The 23665-nt window shown below is 47.4% G+C and overlaps 1 protein-coding gene across 3 annotated transcripts in view; it reads right to left on the bottom strand.

The window, feature by feature from the left end:
• LOC135059863 (V-type proton ATPase subunit S1-like protein) overlaps positions 1 to 23665 on the bottom strand; it is a 237895-nt gene that overhangs the window by 112043 nt on the left and 102187 nt on the right. For all 3 annotated transcript variants that reach the window (XM_063963940.1, XM_063963939.1, XM_063963941.1), the window contains exon 2: positions 6706 to 6752. Coding sequence is in view for 2 of the 3 variants with exons in the window: in XM_063963939.1 (XP_063820009.1) it covers positions 6706 to 6752 (47 nt within the window). In the remaining variant the exon portion in view is untranslated. The remainder of the gene's footprint in view (positions 1 to 6705; positions 6753 to 23665) is intronic.

Here is a 23665-nt window from a genome sequence, read left to right as displayed (position 1 = left end):
TGGGGACATGCAGGTATGCATCCTTTATGTCCAGAGATACCAAAAAATCTCCCCCTTCTAGGCTGGCGATGACCGCCCTGAGTGATTCCATCTTGAACTTGAACCGTTTTAAGTAAAGGTTCAGGGATTTTAAATTTAAAATGGGTCTGACCGAACCGTCCGGTTTCGGAACCACAAACAGAGTTGAGTAGTACCCCTGCCCTCTTTGAAGCAGGGGAACCTCTACCATCACTTGTTGCATACACAATTTGTGAATCGCATGTAACACTATCTCCCTTTCCAGGGGTTGTTTCGGTAGGGCCGATTTGAAAAACCGGCGAGGAGGCACTTCTTCGAATTCCAGCTTGTAACCCTGGGAAACAATTTCTATTGCCCATGGATCCACCTGTGAGTGGACCCAGACGTGGCTGAACAGTCGAAGACGTGCCCCCACAGGAGCTGACTCCCTCAGGGAAGCCCCAGCGTCATGCGGTGGATTTAGCAGAGGCCGGGGAGTACTTCTGTTCCTGGGTACTAGCTGTGTTGTGCAGCTTTTTCCCTCTGCCCTTACTTCTGGCAAGAAAGGACGATCCACGTGCTCTCTTGCATTTATTGGAACGAAAGGACTGCATTCGATAATGAGGCGCTTTCTTAGATTGTGAGGGAATATATGGCAAAAAATTTGATTTAGCTGCCGTAGCCGTGAAGACGAGATCCGAGAGGCCCTCTCCGAACAATTCCTCACCCTTGTAAGGCGACAACTCCATATGCCTCTTTTAGTCGGCATCACCTGTCCATTGCATGTTCCACAGGACACGTCTAGCAGAAATCGACATAGCGTTGACTCTAGAACACAGTATACTAACGTCTCTTTGGGCATGTCTTATATATATATATATATATATATATATAAAAGTATATATATATATAAGACAACATCTTTTACATATAAATATATATATATATATATATACTAGGGACAATAACATGGTATCCTTATCTAGGGTTTCAATCTCCGCTGATAAGGTATTTGTCTACGCTGCTACAGCGCTATAAACCCATGCCGACACAATCGCCGGTCTGAGTAGTGTACCAGAATGTGTGTAAATGGACTTCAAAGTACTTTTACTGCATGGTATCTGCAGTATCCCTGAGGATAGCTGTAAAGTCAGCGCTACCTTTTTCGGGTAAACGTGTCAATGCCTTGTACACCCTAGGGGAAGATTCCCATCGTATCCTGGCCCCATTAGGGAAAGGATACTCCCTGAGAATTATTTTTGGGAAGCTGCAGCTTCTTGTCTGGAGATTCCCGCTCTTTTTCTTCATGAGAGGAGGGAAATTTACCTCAGCTTTCTTCCCCTTAAACATGTGTACCCTCGTGTCAGGGACAGATGAGTCATCAGTGATATGCAAAACATCTTTTATTACAATAATCATATATTGAATACTTTTCTGCCAGTTTTGGCTGTACTTTGCATTATCGTAGTCGACACTGGAGACAGACTCCGTATCGATATCAGTGTCTCTTATTTTGGATAGTGAGCGTTGTGAGACCCCGAAGGTCTCTGTGACATAGGGACAGACATGGGTAGATTCCCTGTCTGTTCTCTAATCTTTTGTGTAATAAATTCATCTTAGCACTTAATTTCACATATCCAATCAGGCGTCGGCGTTGTCGACGGAGACACCACACACACATTTGCTCCATCTCCTCCTTAGGAGAGCCTTTTACCTCAGACATGTCGACACACACGTACCGACACACCACACACTCAGGGAATGCTCTTCTGAAGACAGTTCCCCCACAAGGCCCTTTGGAGAGACAGAGAGAGAGTATGCCAGCACACACCCCAGCGCAATATGACCCAGGAAAAACACAGCAATTTAATGTTTACCCCGTAGCGCTGTTATTATTATCTGCGCCGAATTGTGTGCCCCCTCTTCTTTAAAACCCTCTCTTCTACTGTGGTATAAGCAGGGGAGAGTCCGGGGAGCTTCCTCTCAGCGGTGCTGTGGAGAAAAACATGGCGCTGGTGAGTGCTGAGGGAGAAGCCCCGCCCCCTCGGCGGCGGGCTTCAGTCCCGCTAAAAGTGTAAAATTGGCGGGGGCTCATGCATATATACAGTGTCCAGCTGTATATATGCTCTCTTTTGCCAAATAAGAGGTTTATATTGCTGCCCAGGGCGCCCCCCCTGCGCCCTGCACCCTTACAGTGACTGCCGTTTGTGAGGTGTATGGGAGCAATGGCGCACAGCTGCAGTGCTGTGCGTTACCTCAGTGAAGATCAATGAAGTCTTCTGCCGCCTCTGAAGATCTTTTCCTCTCATACTCACCCGGCTTCTATCTTCCGGCTCTGTGAGGAGGACGGCGGCGCGGCTCCGGGACGAACTCCAGGGTGAGACCTGTGTTCTGACTCCCTCTGGAGCTAATGGTGTCCAGTAGCCTAAGAAACAGAGCCCTGAAACTCAGAGAAGTGGGTCTGTTTCTCTCTCCTCAGTCCCTCGATGCAAGGAGTCTGTTGCCAGCAGGCTCCCTGAAAATAAAAAACCTAACAAAAATGCTTTCTTACAGGAAACTCAGGAGAGCTCCTGAAATGCACCCAGCTCCTCTGGGCACAGTATCAAACTGAGGTCTGGAGGAGGGGCATAGAGGGAGGAGCCAGTGCACACCCAGAGTCAAAGTCTTTCTTAAAGTGCCCATGTCTCCTGCGGAGCCTGTCTATCCCCATGGTCCTTACGGAGTCCCAGCATCCTCTAGGACGTTAGAGAAAGTTTATTTTAACAGTGCAAATGCTATTTTTTTATGTCTTTCGCCTACTTTGCGCGATTGCACCTGGTTTTAAGGTAAACTGCATTCCATCTTGGGCATCTGTCGGGGGTATTGCTTTTGCCAACCAATGAAAGCAGTTGGGTGGATCAAGGACGTACCATGCAAAGTGGGGATTAGGCACATGAGCACACCTAGTTCTATGAAGTGCAGAAACTGGATTTAATTTTTACCGGATGGTATTATTTAAATTACATAATGGAGTCAAGTAAGTACATATACAGCGGCATCCTTTGGGTTGCAGCAAGACACTCAGGGGTAGATGTATCAAACCTTGGAGATAGACAAGTACCAACTAATGAGCTCCTATAGTTTTTCAAACACAACCTAAATGGCAGTTAGAAGCTGATTGGTTGGAACTTTGGGGTTTATTCATGAAGCAGTGAAAAGAGTGGAGAAGTGAGAGCCAGTGGAGAGGTTGCCCATGGCAACCAAACAGCATTGAGGTAACATTTATAATTTGCATACTATACAGTTGTACAGAGCAGCTGATTGGCTGCCATGGGCAGCTTCTCCACAGGCTCACTTCTCCACTCTTTTCATCTTTCTCCAAGGTTTAATACATCTCCGCCTATGCCTTTTACTCCATATAAAAGGACTTCAATTCTCCACCACCATTGAGGTCCCAGCAGTCTATACTTGATAAGACACACTTTGCGCCTGTCAGTTACACCTCTGCAGGGAACGCGTCTATAGGTATTATTTTTAACTTTTGGAATAAAAGCATCAAATACACAAAAACTACACATAAGTAATGCAGTCTTGATGTCCCCTAAATCTGGGTAGTAGCACCAGTTGCACACCACGGGGTATATTTACTAAGATTCGTAATTGTCGGGATTTGGAGGGAGATTAAACACGAATGACATCGGTAGTGTGAATTTTCAACTTTTGGGGTTTTTTACGTCTCATTTACTATACAGTCATATTCTGCATTTTCGTATTTTCCGATGTCTATGTAATTCGTAATGTCGGGCAGTGTTTTACGGGAGTGATTAGTAAAACACTGCCTGACAAAACACAATGAATCCCGTCCGGATCTGTGAGATCCGTGCAGGGCTTCATTGTGTATATTATGATAAGTGTGTAAAGTGTTAAAAAAAATAAAAAAAATTGCGTGGGGTCCCCCCTCCTAAGCATAACCAGCCTCGGGCTCTTTGAGCCGGTCCTGGTTGTAAAAATACAGGGGGAAAAATGACTGGGGTTCCCCCATATTTAAACAACCAGCACCGGGCTCTGCGCCTGGTCCTGGTGCAAAAAATACGGGGGACAAAAAACGTAGGGTTCCCCCGTATTTTTTACACCAGCACCGGGCTCCACTAGTCAGAGAGATAATGCCACACACGGGGGAAACTTTTATATTGGTCCCTGCAGCCCTGGCATTACATCCCCAACTAGTCACCCCTGGCCGGGGTACCCTGGAGGAGTGGGGACCCCTTAAATAAAGGGGTCCCCCCCCTCCAGCCACCGAAGGACCAGGGGTGAAGCCCGAGGCTGTCCCCCCCATCCGTGGGCGGTGGATGGGAGGCTGATAGCCTTTTGTATAAAAAGAAAGAATATTGTTTTTTGTAACAGAACTACAAGTCCCAGCAAGCCTCCCCGCAAGCTGATACTTGGAGAACCACAAGTATAAGCATGCGGGGGGGAAACGGGCCTGCTGGTACCTGTAGTTCTACTACAAAAAAAATACCCAAATAAATACAAAACACAGACACCGTGAAAGTAAAAGTTTAATGCACATACATGCACACTTACATACATACATACTTACCTATGTTGACCCGAAGCACTCGGTCCCCTTGTCCAGTAGAATCCAGGGGTACCTGTGAATAAAATTATACTTACAAAGAATCCATTGTAGATCGGTCCTCTTCTTAAAAGTTATAATCCACATACTTGGCAAAAAAATAAACCGCTCACCCGACCCACGAACTGAAAGGGGATCCATGTTTACACATGGATCCCCTTTCCCCGAATGTTGGGACCCCCCGTGACTCCTGTCAAAGAGGTTCACTTCAGCCAATCAGGGAGCACCACGTCATGACACTCCCCTGATTGGCTGTGCGCGCCTGCACTGTCAGTCAGGCGGAGCACTGTGGATACAATGTAGCGTAGCGCAGCTACATTATATCCAATGGTGGGAACTTTGCGGTCTGCGGTAGACTGCGAGGTTAAGTGGGGCCACCCACAAGAGTGACCCCACTTAACTTTGTGGTCTACCGCAGACCGCAAAGTTCCCACCATTGGATATAATGTAGTTGCGCTAAGCTACATTATATCCACGGTGCTCCGCCTGACTGACAGTGCAGGCGCGCACAGCCAATCAGGAGAGTGCCATGACGTGGTGCTCCCTGATTGGCTGAAGCGACCCTCTTTGACAGGAGTCACGGGGGGTCCCGACATTCGGGGAAAGGGGATCCATGTGTAAACATGGATCCCCTTTCAGTTCGTGGGTCGGGTGAGCGGTTTATTTTTTTGCCAAGTACGTGGATTATAACTTTTAAGAAGAGGACCGATCTACACCGGATTCTTTGTAAGTATAATTTTATTTACAGGTACCCCTGGATTCTACTGGACAAGAGGACCGAGTGCTTCGAGTCAACATAGGTAAGTATGTATGTATGTAAGTGTGCATGTATGATTATTAAACTTTTACTTTCACGGTGTCTGTGTTTTGTTTTTATTTGGGTATTTTTTTGTAGTAGAACTACAGGTACCAGCGGGCCCATTTCCCCCCCGCATGCTGGCACTTGTGGTTCTCCAAGTACCAGCTTACGGGGGAGGCTTGCTGGGACTTTTAGTTCTGCTACAAAAAAACAATATTCTTTCTTTTTACACAAAAGGCTATCAGCCTCCCATCCACTGCCCACGGAGGGGGGGGGAGAACAGCCTCGGGCTTCACCCCTGGTCCTTGGGTGGCTGGAGGGGGAGGACCTCTTTCTTTAAGGGGTCCCCACTCCTCCAGGGTACCCCGGCCAGGGGTGACTAGTTGGGGATGTAATGCCAGGGCCGCAGGGACCAATATAGAAGTGTCCCCCGGTTGTGGCATTATCTCTCTGACTAGTGGAGCCCGGTGCTGGTGTTAAAAATACGGGGGACCCCTATGTTTTTTGTCCCCCGTATTTTTTGCACCAGGACCAGGCACAGAGCCTGGTGCTGGTTGTTTAAATATGGGGGAACCCCAGTCATTTTTCCCCCTGTATTTTTAGAAACAGGACCGGCTCAAAGAGCCCGCGGCTGGTTATGCTTAGGAGGGGGGACCCCATGCAATTTTTTTTTTTTTTTACCCATTCCCACCCCTTCCCACTGATAAGCATGTACAGATCTCACTGATCGGGGGGGGGGGAAGCAGGTCTATTTGAAAACTGCTTTTTTTTTACGATTTGTACTTTTTCCCGGCAGTGTTTGGCTTTTAACTGCAGCGATTGAGAATACGAATTTTTAGTAAATTACCGAGTTGTATAAAATAAAATAACAGGATTATTTGACCGATGGTGTATTCATTCATATTTTTTTTCTCTGCCTTCAAAAAAACATGAATGCCCTCATAACTGCCGAGATTTGAGTTTAGTAAATTCCAGAGATGACACTTTGAAGAAAAAACATAAAATTGGTCAAAATAGGGAGCTTAGTAAATATACCCCCACGTGTTACTGCCATGTATGAGCTTAAAGCAAACCATGGTAAAGGATGAAAAACAGAACAGTGAGAGTAAGTAGGTGGACTTTCATCTGTTGTTTTCCTTGTTTCCATCTGGTGCGTTTTCTGGAACATTAGCCAAGCTATAAGACTAGGCACAGATGGACTGTACTTCACTAGATTTTATTTCCAGAATAATAACAATTAGGTACAGAACAAATGGAATATGCATTTTGTGGTAATGTGTAAGAAAAATATTACCGTAACTCCAAGCCAATTCTCTATCGGAATCTTTCTGCAGATTGTACCTGAGACAAAAAATATTGAAAAACAAATACAATTAGAACTGGTGTATGATGTCAGACTTAGAACATTTATGTCACCATTTTTAATATAGGGCCTGATTCAGAGACGTGAGCTAATGCTGCCGCAGCTTTGAATGTGTATGCAGAGACTGCAAAAATATGCAAATAACACATCTGCCTGGTGGTGTACGGACATGGCCACCGGTGGCTTCACGAGTCCTAGCGGCTGCTTACAAATGTGAGTCTGAGACGCACCTCGAAAAAGTCACAATACAACTGCGTTTTTTTCCGCCACTCCTCGCAGTGGCTCAAAAATGGTCTCTGACTGTCAATCACTTTGCAAGTAAATCCAGTCTGCGATGGCTGTCACAAGACAATCGCTACACATGAACAGTGAGAGTTACATGCGCAGTTGGTCGATAATTGCTCAACCTCATAAAAATGGGATTTATGTACATCTCTGAATTACACCCTTAGGTAGGTATTGACCGAACTGAAGAGTTCTGAGGTATAAGATTATTTTACATTTCTGCAGTTTTCAACAATTTGTTGCCATATGCAGGACATACGGTGGCACACGCAGGTAGGGTATTATGAATATATGGGGAAGGGGGGTGGGGGGGCAGAAACTGCCCCTGACAGGCAATTTTTTTTAAAATAATGTCTGACAATGATGCGATTCGCGGATTAATGTTGAGGGGGGTGGGGCATAATGATGACATTCCATAACAATCACGTCATTTTATCCCTGTCCCTATAGACCACATGGCAGCGGCATCCCCTGGGCTGCAGCATCGACTACCTTGTGCACCGCTAAGCACATATAAACATACATGTGTAGATGTATGTGAAATATGTGCTGGAATGTATACGGGATCGGAGGCAGCAGCCTCCGTGCAGAAACAGGGACTCTGCATTTGGCTTCACACCACTAAGCCCGCCCCCAGACTCTCATTGGCTAGTGTTCCAGGCAGGGGCGGGACTACCATTGGTGCAGCAGGTGTATTGCACCGAGGCCCCTTAGGGCTAAGGGGCCCACTCTAACCAGACCAGCAATTAATCATCACCTGGTCCATTATGAGCAATGGGGGTCATTCCGAGTTGAATTTAGCACAGCTACGATCGTAAACTCAGACATGCGGGGGGACGCAAGTCAGTGCCGCCCCCCCCCCCCCCCCCCGCCCCGCTCAAATACAAAAGCAACGCACAGGGGCTTGTATTTGAGGAGTAACTCCCGGCCAGCGCAGCAGCTCCTGCGGCTGGCCGGGAGTTACACGTCGCTCTTGCAGCCCGCCCCCCGAATGGTCCGGCCACGCCGCTCCCCCTAAATGGCGGCTTAATGCCGCGGTTCAGCCCCCTCTCGCCTAGCGACTGCCTCTGTGAGGCGATTGCTAGGTAACGACGGCTGCCATGCGCCGGCGCACTGCGGCACCGGCGCATGCGCAGTTCCGACCCAATCGCTGCGCTGCGACAAACTGCAGCAAGCGATCGGGTCGGAATGACCCCCAATGTCGGATGAATTCGCCCAGTGCAGACAGCAAGGTGGACCCCACTGTCTGAGGGACCTGCCCCTTACCTTAGGGAGGAAGGACTAACCTTGTGTGCATCTGTCTAACAGAGGAGTCCTGCGAACTATCAGCGGTGATAACTAACACATACTGCCTCTAATTAACAGACAGCTGTACATTTTTTCTGATTCACTGCTGTCTGTGAATTAAAGGCAGCTCACAACCAGTGTAACTGGCACTATCATAGTCTGCCTGACTGAGTGTCAAACTGAGGAAAGCACAAGAGGCAGGCCCCATGTCACAGAGCAGAGGCTGCTGTGATCCTGCCCCCACCAAATTGTACCCTGCACAGGACATTGTGCTTGTACCCCTGTCACCCACTGTCTCTCCTTGTCACCCTCTCCCTATCATCCCATGCCTCTTCCTGTCACTCTCTGCCTCCCCCTGCCTTCTGCTGTCACCCTCTGCCTCCCCTTGCCTTCTGCTGTCACCCTCTGCCTCCCCTTGCCTTCTGCTGTCACCCTCTGCCTCCCCTTGCCTTCTGCTGTCACCCTCTGCCTCCCCTTGCCTTGTGCTGTCACCCTCTGCTTTCCCTTGCCTTCTGCTGTGACCCTCTGCCTCCCCTTTCCTTCTGCTGTCACCCTCTGCCTTCTACTGTCACCCCATCTCTCCTTGCTTTCTGCTGTCACCCGTTGCCTCAACCTTCCTTCTGCTGTCACCCTCTGCCTCCCCTTGCCTTCTGCTGTCACCCTCTGCCTCCCCTTGCCTTCTGCTGTCACCCTCTGCTTTCCCTTGCCTTCTGCTGTCACCCTCTGCCTCCCCTTGCCTTCTGCTGTCACCTTCTGCTGTCACCCCCTGTCTCCCCTTGCCTTCTGCTGTCACTGTATGCCTCCCCTTGCCACACACTGCTGTGATGCACATTGTGAACTTGGGTTGGGGAGGAGGAGGCCCTAATTATACTTTTGCACCTGGGCTCACCACGAACAAGTTCCTCCACTGGTCACAGGAGTCTGGAGGCGGGCTTAGGAGAGGGAATCCTACACATGTATGTTTATATGTGTTAGCAGTCCGTCCCCCCCAGCAAGGTAGTCAGTGCTACAGCCTCTGCACTGTGCCGCGAGGGGGAGGGGTCTAATGACCCCAACAACAACTTGAGGCATGATAAGTGTGTGTAATGTATGACATACAGTGTACGTGTGCCATATACACAACATATACTGTCTCTAAATCTATTTATGTGTGTATGTATACTGTATATACTGTATATACCTCCCAACTGTCCCGATTTTGGCGGAACAGTCCAATTTTTCTGGGTCCCCCCATCCCACCCACGGATCGCAGTGTCCTGTGGTGGGGGGCAGTTGGGAGACCCTCTCTCACTAAGCAGAGCAGCGAATAGATGCTGTGCGCATGCGCACAGCATCTGTTCACTGGGAGAGAGGGATAGGGGGCACGCCAGCTGCTCACAGAGCGCTGGACATGCCCCCACAGCTTGCCATGCCCCCTACCGATGAGGCCAGGTCCCTATCTGTGGGACCACGCCCGCTAATTTTGGAGGCGCACATCTCTGTCCCTCCTCTCAACTTTGGGAGGTATGCATACTGTATATTATTCTGAAAATAAAAAAAGGCAGATACAGTATCACTCACCATTTCCTGCTGTATCAAAATCGTAGTAGTTTATTGTTTACATACCACCAGTGTTAAGACATTTCGGTCTTCTGTGTTTCCCCTGGAGTGGTTCTGTGGTGTTGCTAACCTTGAAAAAGGTCCACAATGGGACCAAAACGTTGGACACTTTTTTCTTAAAGCTGGTGGTATGTATGTGCTTCTGCCTTTTCTTTTTATAAATAAGCACACAGCACTTTTTTGCTTTTCTCATACGTCCTAGAGGATGCTGGGGTCCACTTCAGTAACATGGGGTATAGACGGTTCCGCAGGAGCCATGGGCACTTTAAGACTTTTCTAGAGTGTGAACCTCAGTTTAGAAAATGTGCCCAGGCAGACTGGTTGCACTCCAGTGGAGCTTTACTGAGTTTCACTGAAAAGACTTTGTTAGGTTTTTTATTTTCAGGGAGACTGCTGGCAACAGTCTCCCTGCTTCGTGGGACTTAGGGGGAAGAAGTAGGAACCAACTTCCTAAATAGTTTCATGGCTCTGCTTCTTGCTGACAGGACACCATTAGCTCCTGAAGGGTACTGAACACTAGCTGCGGCTATGTGCTCACTCCCACAGCACGCCGTCACCCCCCTAACAGAGCCAGAAGTCAGAAGACGCGTTAGTATTATCGGAGTTCTGCAAGAGGGACCTCCGGTCATCGTGATGGCTCAAGGTACCAAGCAGCGAGTGGGAACGCTGCGCGGACATGCTACCCATACACAGCGCACAGCAGGGTGCAGGGCGCGGGGGTGGGGGGGCGCCCTGTGCAGCATGAAAACATACTCTTACACTGGCAAAAGTAGCATATTATGCTGTGGCACAATCCTACACCCCTGCCAGTATAAATATTTTAGTGAGAAATTCTGAGGGGAAACGCGCCATTACAGGGAGCGAGGCTTCCTCCTCAGTCAGCCAGCACATTGCTCAGTGCCATTTTCTCCACACAGGCTGCAGGGGAAGAAACGCTGGTCCTCCTCCACTTCTGAACCAAGTATCAGGGTGTAAATAAGGGGGGGCACAGTGTATTTGGTGCTGTATTTTATAATTTGACATTATAAAAGCGCTACTGGTCTCTGTGGACATTTTATATTACACAGGGATTTTATATTGGCGCTGTGTCCTTCTGACAGATTTTACTGTGGGTCTGTCCCCTATAAGCCCCGGAGTGTCTGTGGTGTGTTTGTGCATGTGTGGTGACATGTCTGAGGCAGGGAGCTCTTCCCCTGAGGGAGCCATTTTAGGGACACAGAGTTGTAATGTGGTGGAGCTGCCGGCACACCACGAGCCTGAATGGGTGAAAGAATTACGTGATAGTGTGAATCATATCAGTAAGAGATTGGATAAGTCTGAGTCTCATGCAGAAACCTGGAGAAAATCAGTGGAAGATGTGATTTTTAATAGTTTTGCTTTTTAATCTACAGGGGACCCCTCTGGGTCACATAAAAGGTTATTTGCACAAGTAGTACAAACTGATACCGACACGGACTCTGATTCCTGTGTCGACACTAGCGATTCCAGGGGAATAGATCCAAAATTAGCGAAAAACATTCAGTACATGATTGTTGCTATAAAGGAGGTCTTAGAAGTTACGGAAGCCCCTCCTTTACCTCAGGAGAAGGCTTACTTTTACAAAGAAAAGAAAAGTAATGTAACTTTTCCTCCATCTCATGAGCTGAACACTCTCTTTGAGGGAGTCTGGGTAAACCCTGAAAAGAAATTTCAGATTCCCAAAAGAATTCAGCTTGCTTATCCTTTCCTGGCAGAAGACAGGAAAAGGTGGGAGTCACCCCCCGTTTTAGACTGCGCCTGGGACGGCTTCCCTAAAGGAACCGGCAGACCGCAAGTTAGAGACTACGTTAAAATCTATTTATGTGGCCAATGGGACACTATCAGACCTACCATTGCCTGTGCGTGGGTGAGTAGTGCTATTGAAAAGTGGTCAGAAAACTTGTCATCAGATATTGACACAATAGATAGAGACGAGATTCTCCTAACGTTGGGTCATATCAAAGACGCTGCTGCGTATATGCTAGAAGCCATGAAAGATATTAGGCTTTTGGGTTCAAAAGCCGCTGCCATGGCTATTTCAGCAAGGAGGGCATTGTGGATTCGCCTATGGAATGCTGACGCAGATTCCAAAAGAAATATGGAGGCTCTCCCGTATAAAGGTGAGGCCTTGTTTGGAGATGGGCTGGATGCTTTAGCTTCTGCGGTTACCGCAGGTAAGTCGACATTGTTACCTTATGCTCCTGCGCCGGCGAAAAAGACACATCACTCTCAGATGCAGTCCTTTCGGTCCAATAAATACAAAAAGGGTAAAGGTTCCCCTTTCTTTGCGGGTAGAGGAAGGGGAAAAGGAAAAAAGTCTGTAGCGTCTCCAGGATCACAGGAGCAGAAATCAGCCCCTGCTTCTGCCAAATCTTCAGCATGACGCTGGGGCTCCCTTGCAGGAGTCCGCTCAGGTGGGGGCACGTCTGAAACTTTTCAGTCAGTTCTGGGTTCAATCTGGCCTCGACCCATGGATCATACAAATTATGTCCCACGGGTACAAACTGGAGTTTCAAGACGTTCCCCCATGCCGATTTTTCAAATCGGCCTTACCAGCTTCTCTTCCAGACAGGGAAGTAGTAGCAGCAGCAATACAAAAATTATGTCAGGATCAAGTCATTGTCCTGGTTCCCTTGTCACAAGGAGAAGGGTTTTATTCAAGCCTCTTTATAGTTCCGAAGCCGGACGGCTCGGTCAGACCAATTCTAAACCTGACATCGCACTCTGGGGGTCATTCCGAGTTGTTCGCTCGCTAGCAGATTTTAGCAGCATTGCACACGCTAGGCCGCCGCCCTCTGGGAGTGTATCTTAGCTTAGCAGAATTGCGATAGAAAGATTAGCAGAATTGTGAATAGAAAAATCTTAGCAGTTTCTGAGTAGCTCGAGACTTACTCCTACACTGCGATCAGTTCAGCCCATTTTGTTCCTGGTTTGACGTCACAAACACGCCCTGCATTCGGCCAGCCACTCCCCCGTTTCTCCAGACACTCCCGCGTTTTATCCTGGCACGCCTGCGTTTTTCCGCACACTCCCTGAATACGGCCAGTTTCCGCCCAGAAACACCCACTTCCTGTCAATCACACTCCGATCACTTCAACGATGAAAATTCTTTGTTCGGACGTGAGTAAATCTACTAAGTTTTGTGCTAAAATACTTAGCGCATGCGCACTGCGTACCATGCGCATGCACATTTTTGCCTTAATCGCTGCGTTGCGAAAATCGGCAACGAGCGATCAACTCGGAATGACCCCCTCTCCCTGACAGTACTTCAACAACACGGTTGGATCATAAATTTTACAAAGTCACATTTGGAACCAATGACAAGATTATCCTTTCTCAAGATGACACTGGACACAGAAGTACAGAGGGTATTTCTTCCAGTGGAAAAGGCTCTGGAAATCCAGAGAACGGTCAAACAAATTCTGAAACCAACAAGAGTGTCGATTCATCAATGCATTCGGTTGTTGTGCAAGATGGTAGTGGCCTACGAGGCCATACAGTTTGGCTGGTTCCATGCCAGAGTATTCCAGTGGGACCTGTTGGGCAAGTGGTCCGGATCCCACCTACACATGCACCGGAAGATAATCCTGTCATACAAAGCCAGAATTTTGCTCCTGTGGTGGCTACACAGTTCTCACCTACTAGAGGGACGCAGGTTCGGGATTCAGGACTGGGTCCTAGTAACCACGGATGAAAGTCTCTGAGGCTGGGGTGCAGTCACGCAGGGAGAAAGCTTCCAAGGAAGATGGTCAAGTCAGTAAACCTGTCTTCACATAAACGTTCTGGAGTTGAGAGCCATTTACAACGGCCTTCTAAAAGCGGGGCATCTTCTTCAAGATCAACCCGTACAGATCCAGTCGGACAATGTAACAGCAGTCACGTACATAAACCGTCAGGGCGGAACGAAAAGCAGAGCGGCGATGGCAGTGGTGGCAAAGATCCTCCTCTGGGCAGAAAGACATGCAAGAGCTCTGTCGGCAATTTTCATTCCGGGAGTGGACAACTGGGAAGCAGACTTCCTCAGCAAACATGATCTCCATCCAGGGGAATGGGGCCTCCACCAAGAAGTCTTCGCAGAGGTGACAGGTCTTTGGGGAGTTCCTCAAGTAGACATGATGGCATCTTGTCTCAACAAGAAGCTTCAGAGATATTGTTCCAGGTCGAGAGACCCCCAAGCAATAGCAGTGGATGCACTTGTGACCCAGTGGGTGTTTCGGTCGGTGTATGTCTTTCCTCCACTTCCACTAATACCAAAAGTGCTCAAGATCGTGAAAAGAACAAGGGTTCGAGCAATCCTCATTGTCCCAGACTGGCCAAGGAGAGCTTGGTATCCAGATCTTCAGGAGTTGCTAATAGAAGATACTCGGCCTCTTCCTCTTCGCGAGGACCTGCTGCAGCAGGGGCCGTGCGTGTATCAAGACTTACCGCGGCTACGTTTGACGGCATGGCTGTTGAGCGCCGGATCCAGGCCCGAAAGGGTATTCCAAAAGAAGTCATTCCCACTCTGATTCAGGCCAGGAAAGGAGTAACGTCTAAACATTACCACCGTATTGGAGAAAATATGTGTCTTGGTGTGAATCCAAGAAAGCTCCTACGGAAGAATTTCCGTTAGGACGTTTTCCTCATTTTCTGCAGGCAGGTGTGGATGCGGGCCTAAGACTGGGGTCAATCAAGATCCAGATTTCGGCCTTGTCCGTTTTCTTTCAGAAACAATTGGCCTCCCTTCCAGAAGTTCAGACGTTCGTGAAAGAGGTTCTGCACATCCAACCTCCATTTGTGCCTCCGTTGGCACCATGGGATCTTAACGTGGTGTTGCAGTTCCTTCAATCGGATTGGTTTGAACCTCTACAGAAGATAGAGTTGAAGTTTCTCACTTGGAAAGTGGTCATGCTGTTGGCCTTGGCATCCGCAAGGAGGGTGTCTGAATTAGGGGCCTTGTCTCACAAGAGTCCTTACTTGATCTTCCATGAAGATAGGGCTGAGTTGAGAACTCGTCAGCAATTTCTTCCGAAGGTGGTTTCTTCTTTCCATATAAGCCAACCTATTGTGGTGCCAGTGGCTACCGACACCTTTGCTGCGTCAAAGTCTCTGGATGTGGTCAGAGCTTAGAAAAGTTATATCGCAAGAACAGCTCAGATACGGAAAACAGAGGCTCTGTTTGTCCTGTATGCTCCCAACAAGATTGGGTGTCCTGCTTCTAAGCAGACCATTGCGCGCTGGATCAGAGGTACGATTCAGCACGCTCATTCCACGGCAGGATTGCCGATACCGAATTCGGTGAATGCCCATTCTGCTAGAAAGGTGGGCTCATCCTGGGCGGCTGCCCGGCGGGTCTCGGCGTTACAACTTTGCCGAGCAGCTACTTGGTCAGAGGCAAACACGTTTGCTAAGTTTTACAAGTTTGACACCTTGGCCGATGAGGACCTCAAGTTTGGTCAATCGGTGCTGCAAGGTCCCGTCCGTACTGGAGCTTTGGTATAACCCCATGGTACTGAAGTGGACCCCAGCATCCTCTAGGACGTATGAGAAAACAGGATTTTTATATCTACCGGTAAATACTTTTCTCCTAGTCCGTAGAGGATGCTGGGCACCCAGCCCAGTGCGTACTTTACCTGCAGTTGTTATTTTGTTAAAAATGTTTTCAGCACGGATGCTGTAATGTTCATGCCGTTGGCATGTGTTGCCATGTGTGCGGCATGGTTGAAGTGTGAGCTGGTATGAATCTCACCGTTAATTTAGAAGTAAATCCTTTCCTCAAAATGTCCGTCTCCCTGGGCACAGTTCCTATACTGAGGTCTGGAGGAGGGGCATAGAGGGCAGAGCCAGTTCACACTCTAGAAAAGTCTTAAAGTGCCCATGGCTCCTGCGGAACCGTCTATACCCCATGGTACTGAAGTGGACCCCAGCATCCTCTACGGACTAGGAGAAAAGGATTTACCGGTAGGTATTAAAATCCTGTTTTCTGAGGCTGCACCCCAGAGTGAAATACTACTGCAGTGAATGCAGGTCCCCAACAAAGGCCAGGAGGAGCATCAGCACTTTGGGGGTCATTCCGAGTTGATCGCTCGCTAGCAACTTTTTGCAGCGCTGCGATCAGGTTAATTCTTGGCAAAACTGCGCATGCGTATGCACTGCATTGCACAGGCTCGTTGTACGGGTACAAAAAGGATCGGTGCTGGGCGATGGATTTAACGAAGAATCCATTCACACAGCCGATCGCAAGGTGATTGACAGAAAGTGGGCGTTTGTGGGTGTCAACTGACCGTTTTCTGGGACTGTTTGCAAAAACGCAGGTGTGTCCAAGCGTTTGCAGGGTGCATGCCTGACATCAATTCCGGGACCAAAAAGTCTGAAGTGATCGCAGCGGCTGAGTAAGTCCAGAGCTACTCAGAAACTGCAAAAAAACGTTTTATGCCGTCGGTTGCAAAAGCGTTCGCACACTTGCAAAGCTAAAATACACTCCCCCATAGGCGGCGACTATCTGCAGCGCTGCAAAAAGTTGCTAGTGAGCGATCAACTCGGAATGACCCCCTTTATGTGGATGAACTGATGGTGAGGTGAGGCAGAGCCTTTCCTGTCAAACTAATGTATATGCCAGAGTTTTGACTATATAAAGTATGGGATCCGGTCTTTAGGTCGACAGTAAGTAGGTCGATACTGTTTAGGTCGACCACTATTGGTCGACAGTAAATAGGTCGACATTGTTTCTAGGTCAACAGGGACTCTAGGTCGCCATGTTCTAGGTCGACATGACAAAAGGTCGACACGAGTTTTTCCAAAAATGTTTGACTTTTTTAATTTTTTCATACTTTTTGATCCACGTGGAATACAATTGGGAACGGTAACCTGTGCCTAGCGCAGCGAGGCACCTTGCCCGGAACATGGCAAGCGAAGTGAGCCATGCGAGGGGACACCGTGCACTAATTGTGGTTCCCGGTCACTGCACGGAGAAAACGACACCAAAAAAAGTAAAAAAAACTCATGTCGACCTTTTCTCATGTCGACCTAGAGTCCCTGTCGACCTATAAACCATGTCGACCTGCTTACTGTTGACCAATGGTGGTCAACCTAGACACTGTCGACTTAAGTCTAATCTACCAAACATACCACATCCATAAAGTATATGATAAATACATTTCTTTGTATTATCCTAATATTTTTATAGTCAAAACTCTCTATATTGGGCCAGATGTAAAGACGCCCAAGATCGTTGGAGTTGTGAGGTGGCATTGTGTGTAAAGACGCCCAAGATCGTTGGAGTTGTGAGGTGCCATTGTGTGCTTCCCCCTGCCTTACAATTGCCCCATCATGTACAATTTAAAAAATACTATTGCACAAACGTATCATCTGCAAACAAAATAAGTTGAAGCACTATTCATTTTTATTGGGAATTATACAACAGTGGGTTTAACAAATGCATCAAAACATTCAGAAAATAAGACAGGGTGAAAGAATTTTACCAGCAGTAATTTTATGAACATTTTGGGCATTAAATATGGAAAAATTAAAAAAACAAAACGGAAAGAAAAAACCCTAATGTATTTACATGAAAGGTGAGTTTCACAACAGACGGTGTAACATAAAAAAAACAATTAGCATTAGCTGGGAAGAGCATGGGCTTTATCCAAATCACCCTAATCACTGAGCAGAATCTGATTAGGAAGCCTTATTAGTGCTATTAAGAGACAAGGCCGGCTTATTAGGCTGTGTTATCCATTAAGTAGGTTGGTTTTGCTGCTTATCTTATTTCTGCACTGGAAACCCTTTAAGAAAAATAGGATTTGATAGCACTATGGACATACATCAGAAAGGCTTTTATTATCTTTATGCCACTTCCAGGAGCATGGCTAATGTAGCATTACCTGTCTTTCATGCCTGTACAGTAACTGGTGCTTTCCAAAAAACAAATGACAGGAATAATGAAAGGAAATGTATTGTAGGAGTGAACCTGAAGACTCAAAGCACTTCATATAGGAGGGCTCCTGTGTTGTTGTCTCTCCCTTGGGGTGTGAGCCATGTCCCTTTCCTTCTCCCTGCTTGAGCCATGTCCCCATTCCACTGTGTGAACCATGTCCTCCTTCCCCCTGTGTGAGCCATGACCCCCACCCCATGTGAGCCATGACTCCCTTCCCTCTGTGTGAGCCATGCCCCCCCCCCCCCCCCCCCCCACCGTTTAATTTGTTGTGCCAGTGCCCACTGCTGCTCTCCTGATACCCATCTCCACAGACAGTGATGGCACATCACTCACCCTCCACTTTGCTCGCTGTCTCCAGTCCAGGCTGGCTTTACAGTACAGGCAGCTGCCCGGGTTGCGGTCACATGTCAAATGACCATGGCTGCCTCAACAGCAGTGTAGGCCCCCAGGCAAATCAATGCACTGAGGCTATCAACGGCGACTGTGATTTCCCACAGCCAGGCAGTAGGGGGTGTTCTATCTTCCACAGCCGCATCCTCCAGGGGGGAGAGTGGGATGGGGTACTAGGCTGTTTGGGTAGAGGGTTAGTGAGATGGGGCGGGAGGGAGAACACTAAACTGGAGAAGGGGGGGGGGGGGCGTTAGGTTGAATGAGGGGGGGCACTGTAACTGGACTATCTTGGGGGTGCTAGGTGAGGGGGCAGTGAGATAGGGAAGTGAGCTGGTTGGGGAGGGAAGGGAAAAGACACTGAGCTGGCAGGGTGGGAGACACTAGGACATGGGCGTGTCAGTAATATGATGGGGGACACTGGGCTGGAAAAGAGGGATGATTTGGGGGCAGCGAGTTTGGGGGGTGGGTGGGCTGGGGTAGGGGGAGCACTGGTCTGGGGGGATTAGGGCACTGACCTGTAGACAACCTGCCTGCCCACTCCACCACAGCGCATACCAGCCAAACAGTTCATGCTAATGATAAAAGTCTTATATCCAGTATAGTATGAATTAAAGGTGTAGACTAAGTAGCACTATGGTACATGAGGTCAACTGTGGATATCCTGCTGGGCAGTGACACATAATGACAGCCCGCCCATGGCTCTCCTTCCCAGGCGACTACTCAAGTTTTCGAGACTTTTTTTTTCTTCAGCCTCCGCTTCTGGGCCTACATGGCCATCACCTTCCCTAAATTCATCTCCCCTGCATTGCTCCAGGAGCTGCTGCTGCTGGTGCCGGCCAGGACATGCAGGTGCAACTCTTAGCTTCCATCAGCCTCCATGTGAGACTGCGCCACACTACGCGCTGCTGCCTCCTATATACTGTATCACCAGCTCTCTCCTCTGACTCTTCAGCACGACTATTTAGGCACAGCTGTTGGTTCAAGGGAGGAGGGGGCATATATGCTATTGGCGCAGATGTCCAGTGTGGGAGCAGGGGTTACCGGTCATTAAGCCTGCATGACGTCCTTCGTCCATGACCACCACAGCACAGCCGACTGAGCACCGAGTCACAGAGGGGGAGCACCGCACGGATGCTAATCGGCACTCATCCTCCACTGGGTGGCTCTGGATTTCTGGTGTCAAAGTCAGAAAAATATCTCTATGCACACTGCCATATTTGCACCTCATTCATGTCCACGCTGCGCATGCGTACGCTCTCCCGTACGTGCACATACTCACAGCCGCGGGCACCCGCAGGCGCACGGTATGCGTATTTACGGTAGAGTTTATGTAATCATAGCGTGCGACTCAATCGTTACATATTTTCATTAATAATGTATTTTATAGATCATGGTCCCTTTGATAGATTCTGAAAGTTTGGTTAATATAGAATGTCCCTGAACGGAGGAATCCCTCTTTGTATTGTGCGAAGGGTCTAACAGGAGTCATACAGCAGTGTTTGGTACCCATCGGAAGAGTATTTAAATAGCAATATTCCGGTGTTGGTTTGGAGCGGATTAATCGCTCGTGCGAATAGTTATGGACATAAGAAGTTATGTCCATTTATTATTATTTGTTCTTACTTAGTCATGCACCTGAACAGTTGGAGACAGGTATCAGTGGGTCTCAAATGGCTCTTTGACCTCAGAGATCCCCCAAACAATAGTTTGCATGTTGGGAGGGCCTCATATCTTTACATGCATAAGGTAAGCACCGGAATAGTAATTGAAGATCAATTGTACTCCAAATCAGTATCTTTCCCGCAGACGGAGTACAATGGCCTTTAATTACACTGAGCTTTGAGACTCAATGAGGAGGGCCAACACCTGTGTTTACGAATGGATTAGGGTTTGTATCCAGGAGAATGAGGGCTGAGATGTCATTGTCTCAACTGAAAGTGGACATCATGAATATAGAACAAAACCCAGAGATAGGATTCTGTTTTGTATTCACCAAACAATAGCTCTCCAGAAGACAGGAATGTGTTAGTCATCACCCATTGTGTTGCATAACCAAGGCCACTGATACAAGACAGCCCACCTGTATGAATCAACCTATGACCTTTGTTATAATGCGAAGCCGAATTCCTGCGTCCTATGGACAATGAGATTGTAGGGACCATTGGATTGCATTGTGTGAGTAGCATAAAAGACGGGCCTGTGGCATCCAGCTGGCACTTCTCATCAAACGGTTCTCATTGCTGATAATCGGGAAGCTGGCTGTCCAGAAGCGCTTGCGATCGTTACCCTTGTGCGTAAGTTTCTCTCCGTAATCATTGTCTTTCTGTGAGCCATTTCTCTCATATATCTCTCTCTCTCTCTCTCTCTCTCTCTCTCTCTCTCTCTCTCTCACTTTCTCTTGTATTTTCCCTTGATTAGTATTGTATTGTATTGTATTTCTTGTATAGTTATTTGGTTAGGAAGTCTCTGTTATATTGTAGTGTATCATTTGTACTGTGATTCTTTTTGCAAGTATAATAGTCATAATACAGATAATAGGCTTTGGACCCTAAACAAGTATCTGTGTATTTTCTCATAGTGTTAAGTGTTCACAGAGCGTCGGTGACGCTCAAGCAGCTTTGTAGTTAATCAGGTTACACCAGGTTGCACTTACACATTGTCTCTACATAAAGGTATACTGTGTATCTCATTGTTAAAGGTATAGATATCAAGGTATAGCGTTGTGAGCGTCTGCGCCGCTGGTGATCTCCTCGTGGCCTCGAGCGTCTGCTACGCCATAGCGAATCACTACGTTAGTCAACAGCCAATAGCGTGCCTGCCTGTGATCTCTGGGCCGTGAGCGAACGTGACGCTTGAGCGTCTCGCCTACGGCTAAGCGATCGTTACGCAACTAGCGTACCCTTACGGTACTTCTTAAGTAAACAGCGTACAGTGTTCTTAGACCTCATAAAGGGTTGTTTATACGATAAAGGAATTCAGCTTTATCAATTGGGGGCCGTCCAATCCTTCACATATCTGCACTAGGTAGATCAGCAGACATTATCCCTCAGCAAAGGGCGGGAGGTTGTCTCGCAGTGCTGATGGGATAAGCGTCTGCTTCGCTTAGATAAAGAGTGCTGAAGGAACCCGGGAACCGGAGGTAAGAACAAAACGCTTGTGTTTTTTTAAAACTGTTTATTTTTCTTCTGTCTTGCGTATATACGCACGCATACATATATATATCTGCATTTCTTTTCCATCTGTGTATTTCATTTTTCGTATATCACTATCCTGTTTGCCAGTTTTATAGTTGAAAGAAAAGTGCTAAAAGAGACTTGCTGTTATTTCATAGTTTAAGAATAGAGGTAATAGTTAAAAGTGTAGACAAACACACAGGTTTGCCTGGGAGATAAGGCAAAGCCAGTGGGGTACGCGGTAGATGATCAGGGATCGTTTACATTGATAAAAGTATATTGTGTTACGGTGGATCTTTGTTTTGCGTACACGTGTCTCTAACAAAGACTAGCGTACGCAATCCAAAGGCCGACGCACGCAGCGTTCATTACGCAACGTAGCGTCCGGTTACGCCCACGTAGCTCAAGTCACGATAAGCGATAATTAGCGCAAAGCGGTAGATAACGCGACGCGGTAAATAACGCAAGTCTATTTTTGGAAATCTGAAATTTAGTTTAACAGATCCTGCTCCTAATTGGTAACACAGCTGGGCTAAAGAAAATTTCTGCGCAGAAATAGAAATAGAAGCAAAAGTGTACATGTGGTGAGTGAGTGTGTTTTTATTATTACAAGTTATATAACTTTAAGGTGGAACCACAAGGAAAGTCGGGTACTCGTCAAGGAACATACGTGTAAGTGACATATACGGTGGCTAGGGAGGCATCCTTGGTTAAATAATATTTGAGCATTAGAGTATAGCGGACCATAACAGACCAGGAGGTCATAAGGTAACAGGCAAAGAAGTCCGCTATAGAGAGAAGAGGCACAACCCCGGGGGGTGTTGGTGCAGAACCCATATAGGCCATATAAGCTCTGGCTGAAGGAATTCGCAGCCGAAATTTTCGATTCCATTGATCTCTCTGTACATAAGAAGTAGTCTTATGTACTGAACGATTGTACCGCACGTCATTGTGTGCATTAGTAAACCTGACCAGTATCATTTTGCGTACAAAGGTCATAAACGCTATTTGTACATTCTGACGTGATTTGTGTAATTTTTTATTTTTGGAAGGGAAGTTCGCTGGTCACTCAGGAACTGTCTAACAACCCCACCTTTACTGGAAAGAGTAAGTGTTCTTCGGATAACCCTCACATGTTCCAGTAAACAGAAGGTTTATAGGGGCCCTGTATCGAGTACGCCAGCACCATATCGGTGTGATCAGGTCGTATTGGTCGAGGTGGGCGAGTGAGTGGGGTACTCGGTAAACCGCCACCGCCGGCCTATTTTGAATAATTTGGTTTGCTGTAAGGGTTCGCTGAAGACCGTGATATAAAGATCAAAGGAGTAGTAAGCAACACCTGCAGATTATGGGGGCCAGTTGTTCAGGTAGGGGGCGATCAACCTCGGTTCGGGTTGATTCAGAGAACCGACCAGTCGGGTCGGCAAGGTACATAATGTGTGAGAAATACGGAAGTCACACAGAAGTTTTATGTGATGAATGGGAAAGAATGACTGTACATGATGGGGAGAAGTTCCCAAATATAGGCAGCTTTAGCCCAAAAGTGTTACAAAATTTAAGGAGGAGGATATGTCTCATTGAACCAACAAAGAGACGAAGTAAACATTATGATTATTTGCAGTTATGGCAACAGGAAGGTGAATTACAAAGAGAGTCAATTGACTTTTCTGACTCTTATCTTGAGAAGAGAGACATGGCATCAGGGAGGATTGTGGTTGCGGAGAAAAGCACAAGGTTGAACAATATAAACGCTCTTAGCAACTGTAGTATAGATCATAAGAATAAGTGTAATAAATGTAACAATGATTATTGTAATGTTGTTGAATGTACAACTATTAACCTATGCAAGTTGCACCCCATGTCAAACTTCCCTCAGGAATACAAACAAGAAAGTGAGCCCAGAACAATGTCGGCACCTCTTCCAGAAGCCATCCTACAAGACATCCAGGTGGACACGATCAAATCGGTAAAGGCAATAATCAAACCCCCTAACGGAGGGTCAGGTGAGGTCGTGTCCACAGGTACGTACAATGTTTTATATCACGCACCAACAGGGGAACCACATATTGTAAAACCAACACCAGATGATGTAGCTGAGTTCGATCCGGTCAGGGTGATTGCAGTCCCCAATGGGAAGACTGACGATCAGGGAATCATTTCCGTCAAGGACAGTGCAATGCACTGTCTTTGGTCCCGGACCGAATTGGGATCAATTATGTCTGAA

The sequence above is a fragment of the Pseudophryne corroboree genome, chromosome 1 (assembly GCF_028390025.1).
Source record: "Pseudophryne corroboree isolate aPseCor3 chromosome 1, aPseCor3.hap2, whole genome shotgun sequence".
Classification (NCBI taxonomy): domain Eukaryota; kingdom Metazoa; phylum Chordata; class Amphibia; order Anura; family Myobatrachidae; genus Pseudophryne; species Pseudophryne corroboree.
Note: the sequence above shows the minus strand (reverse complement) of the source record. Positions and strands in the feature narration are given on the sequence as shown.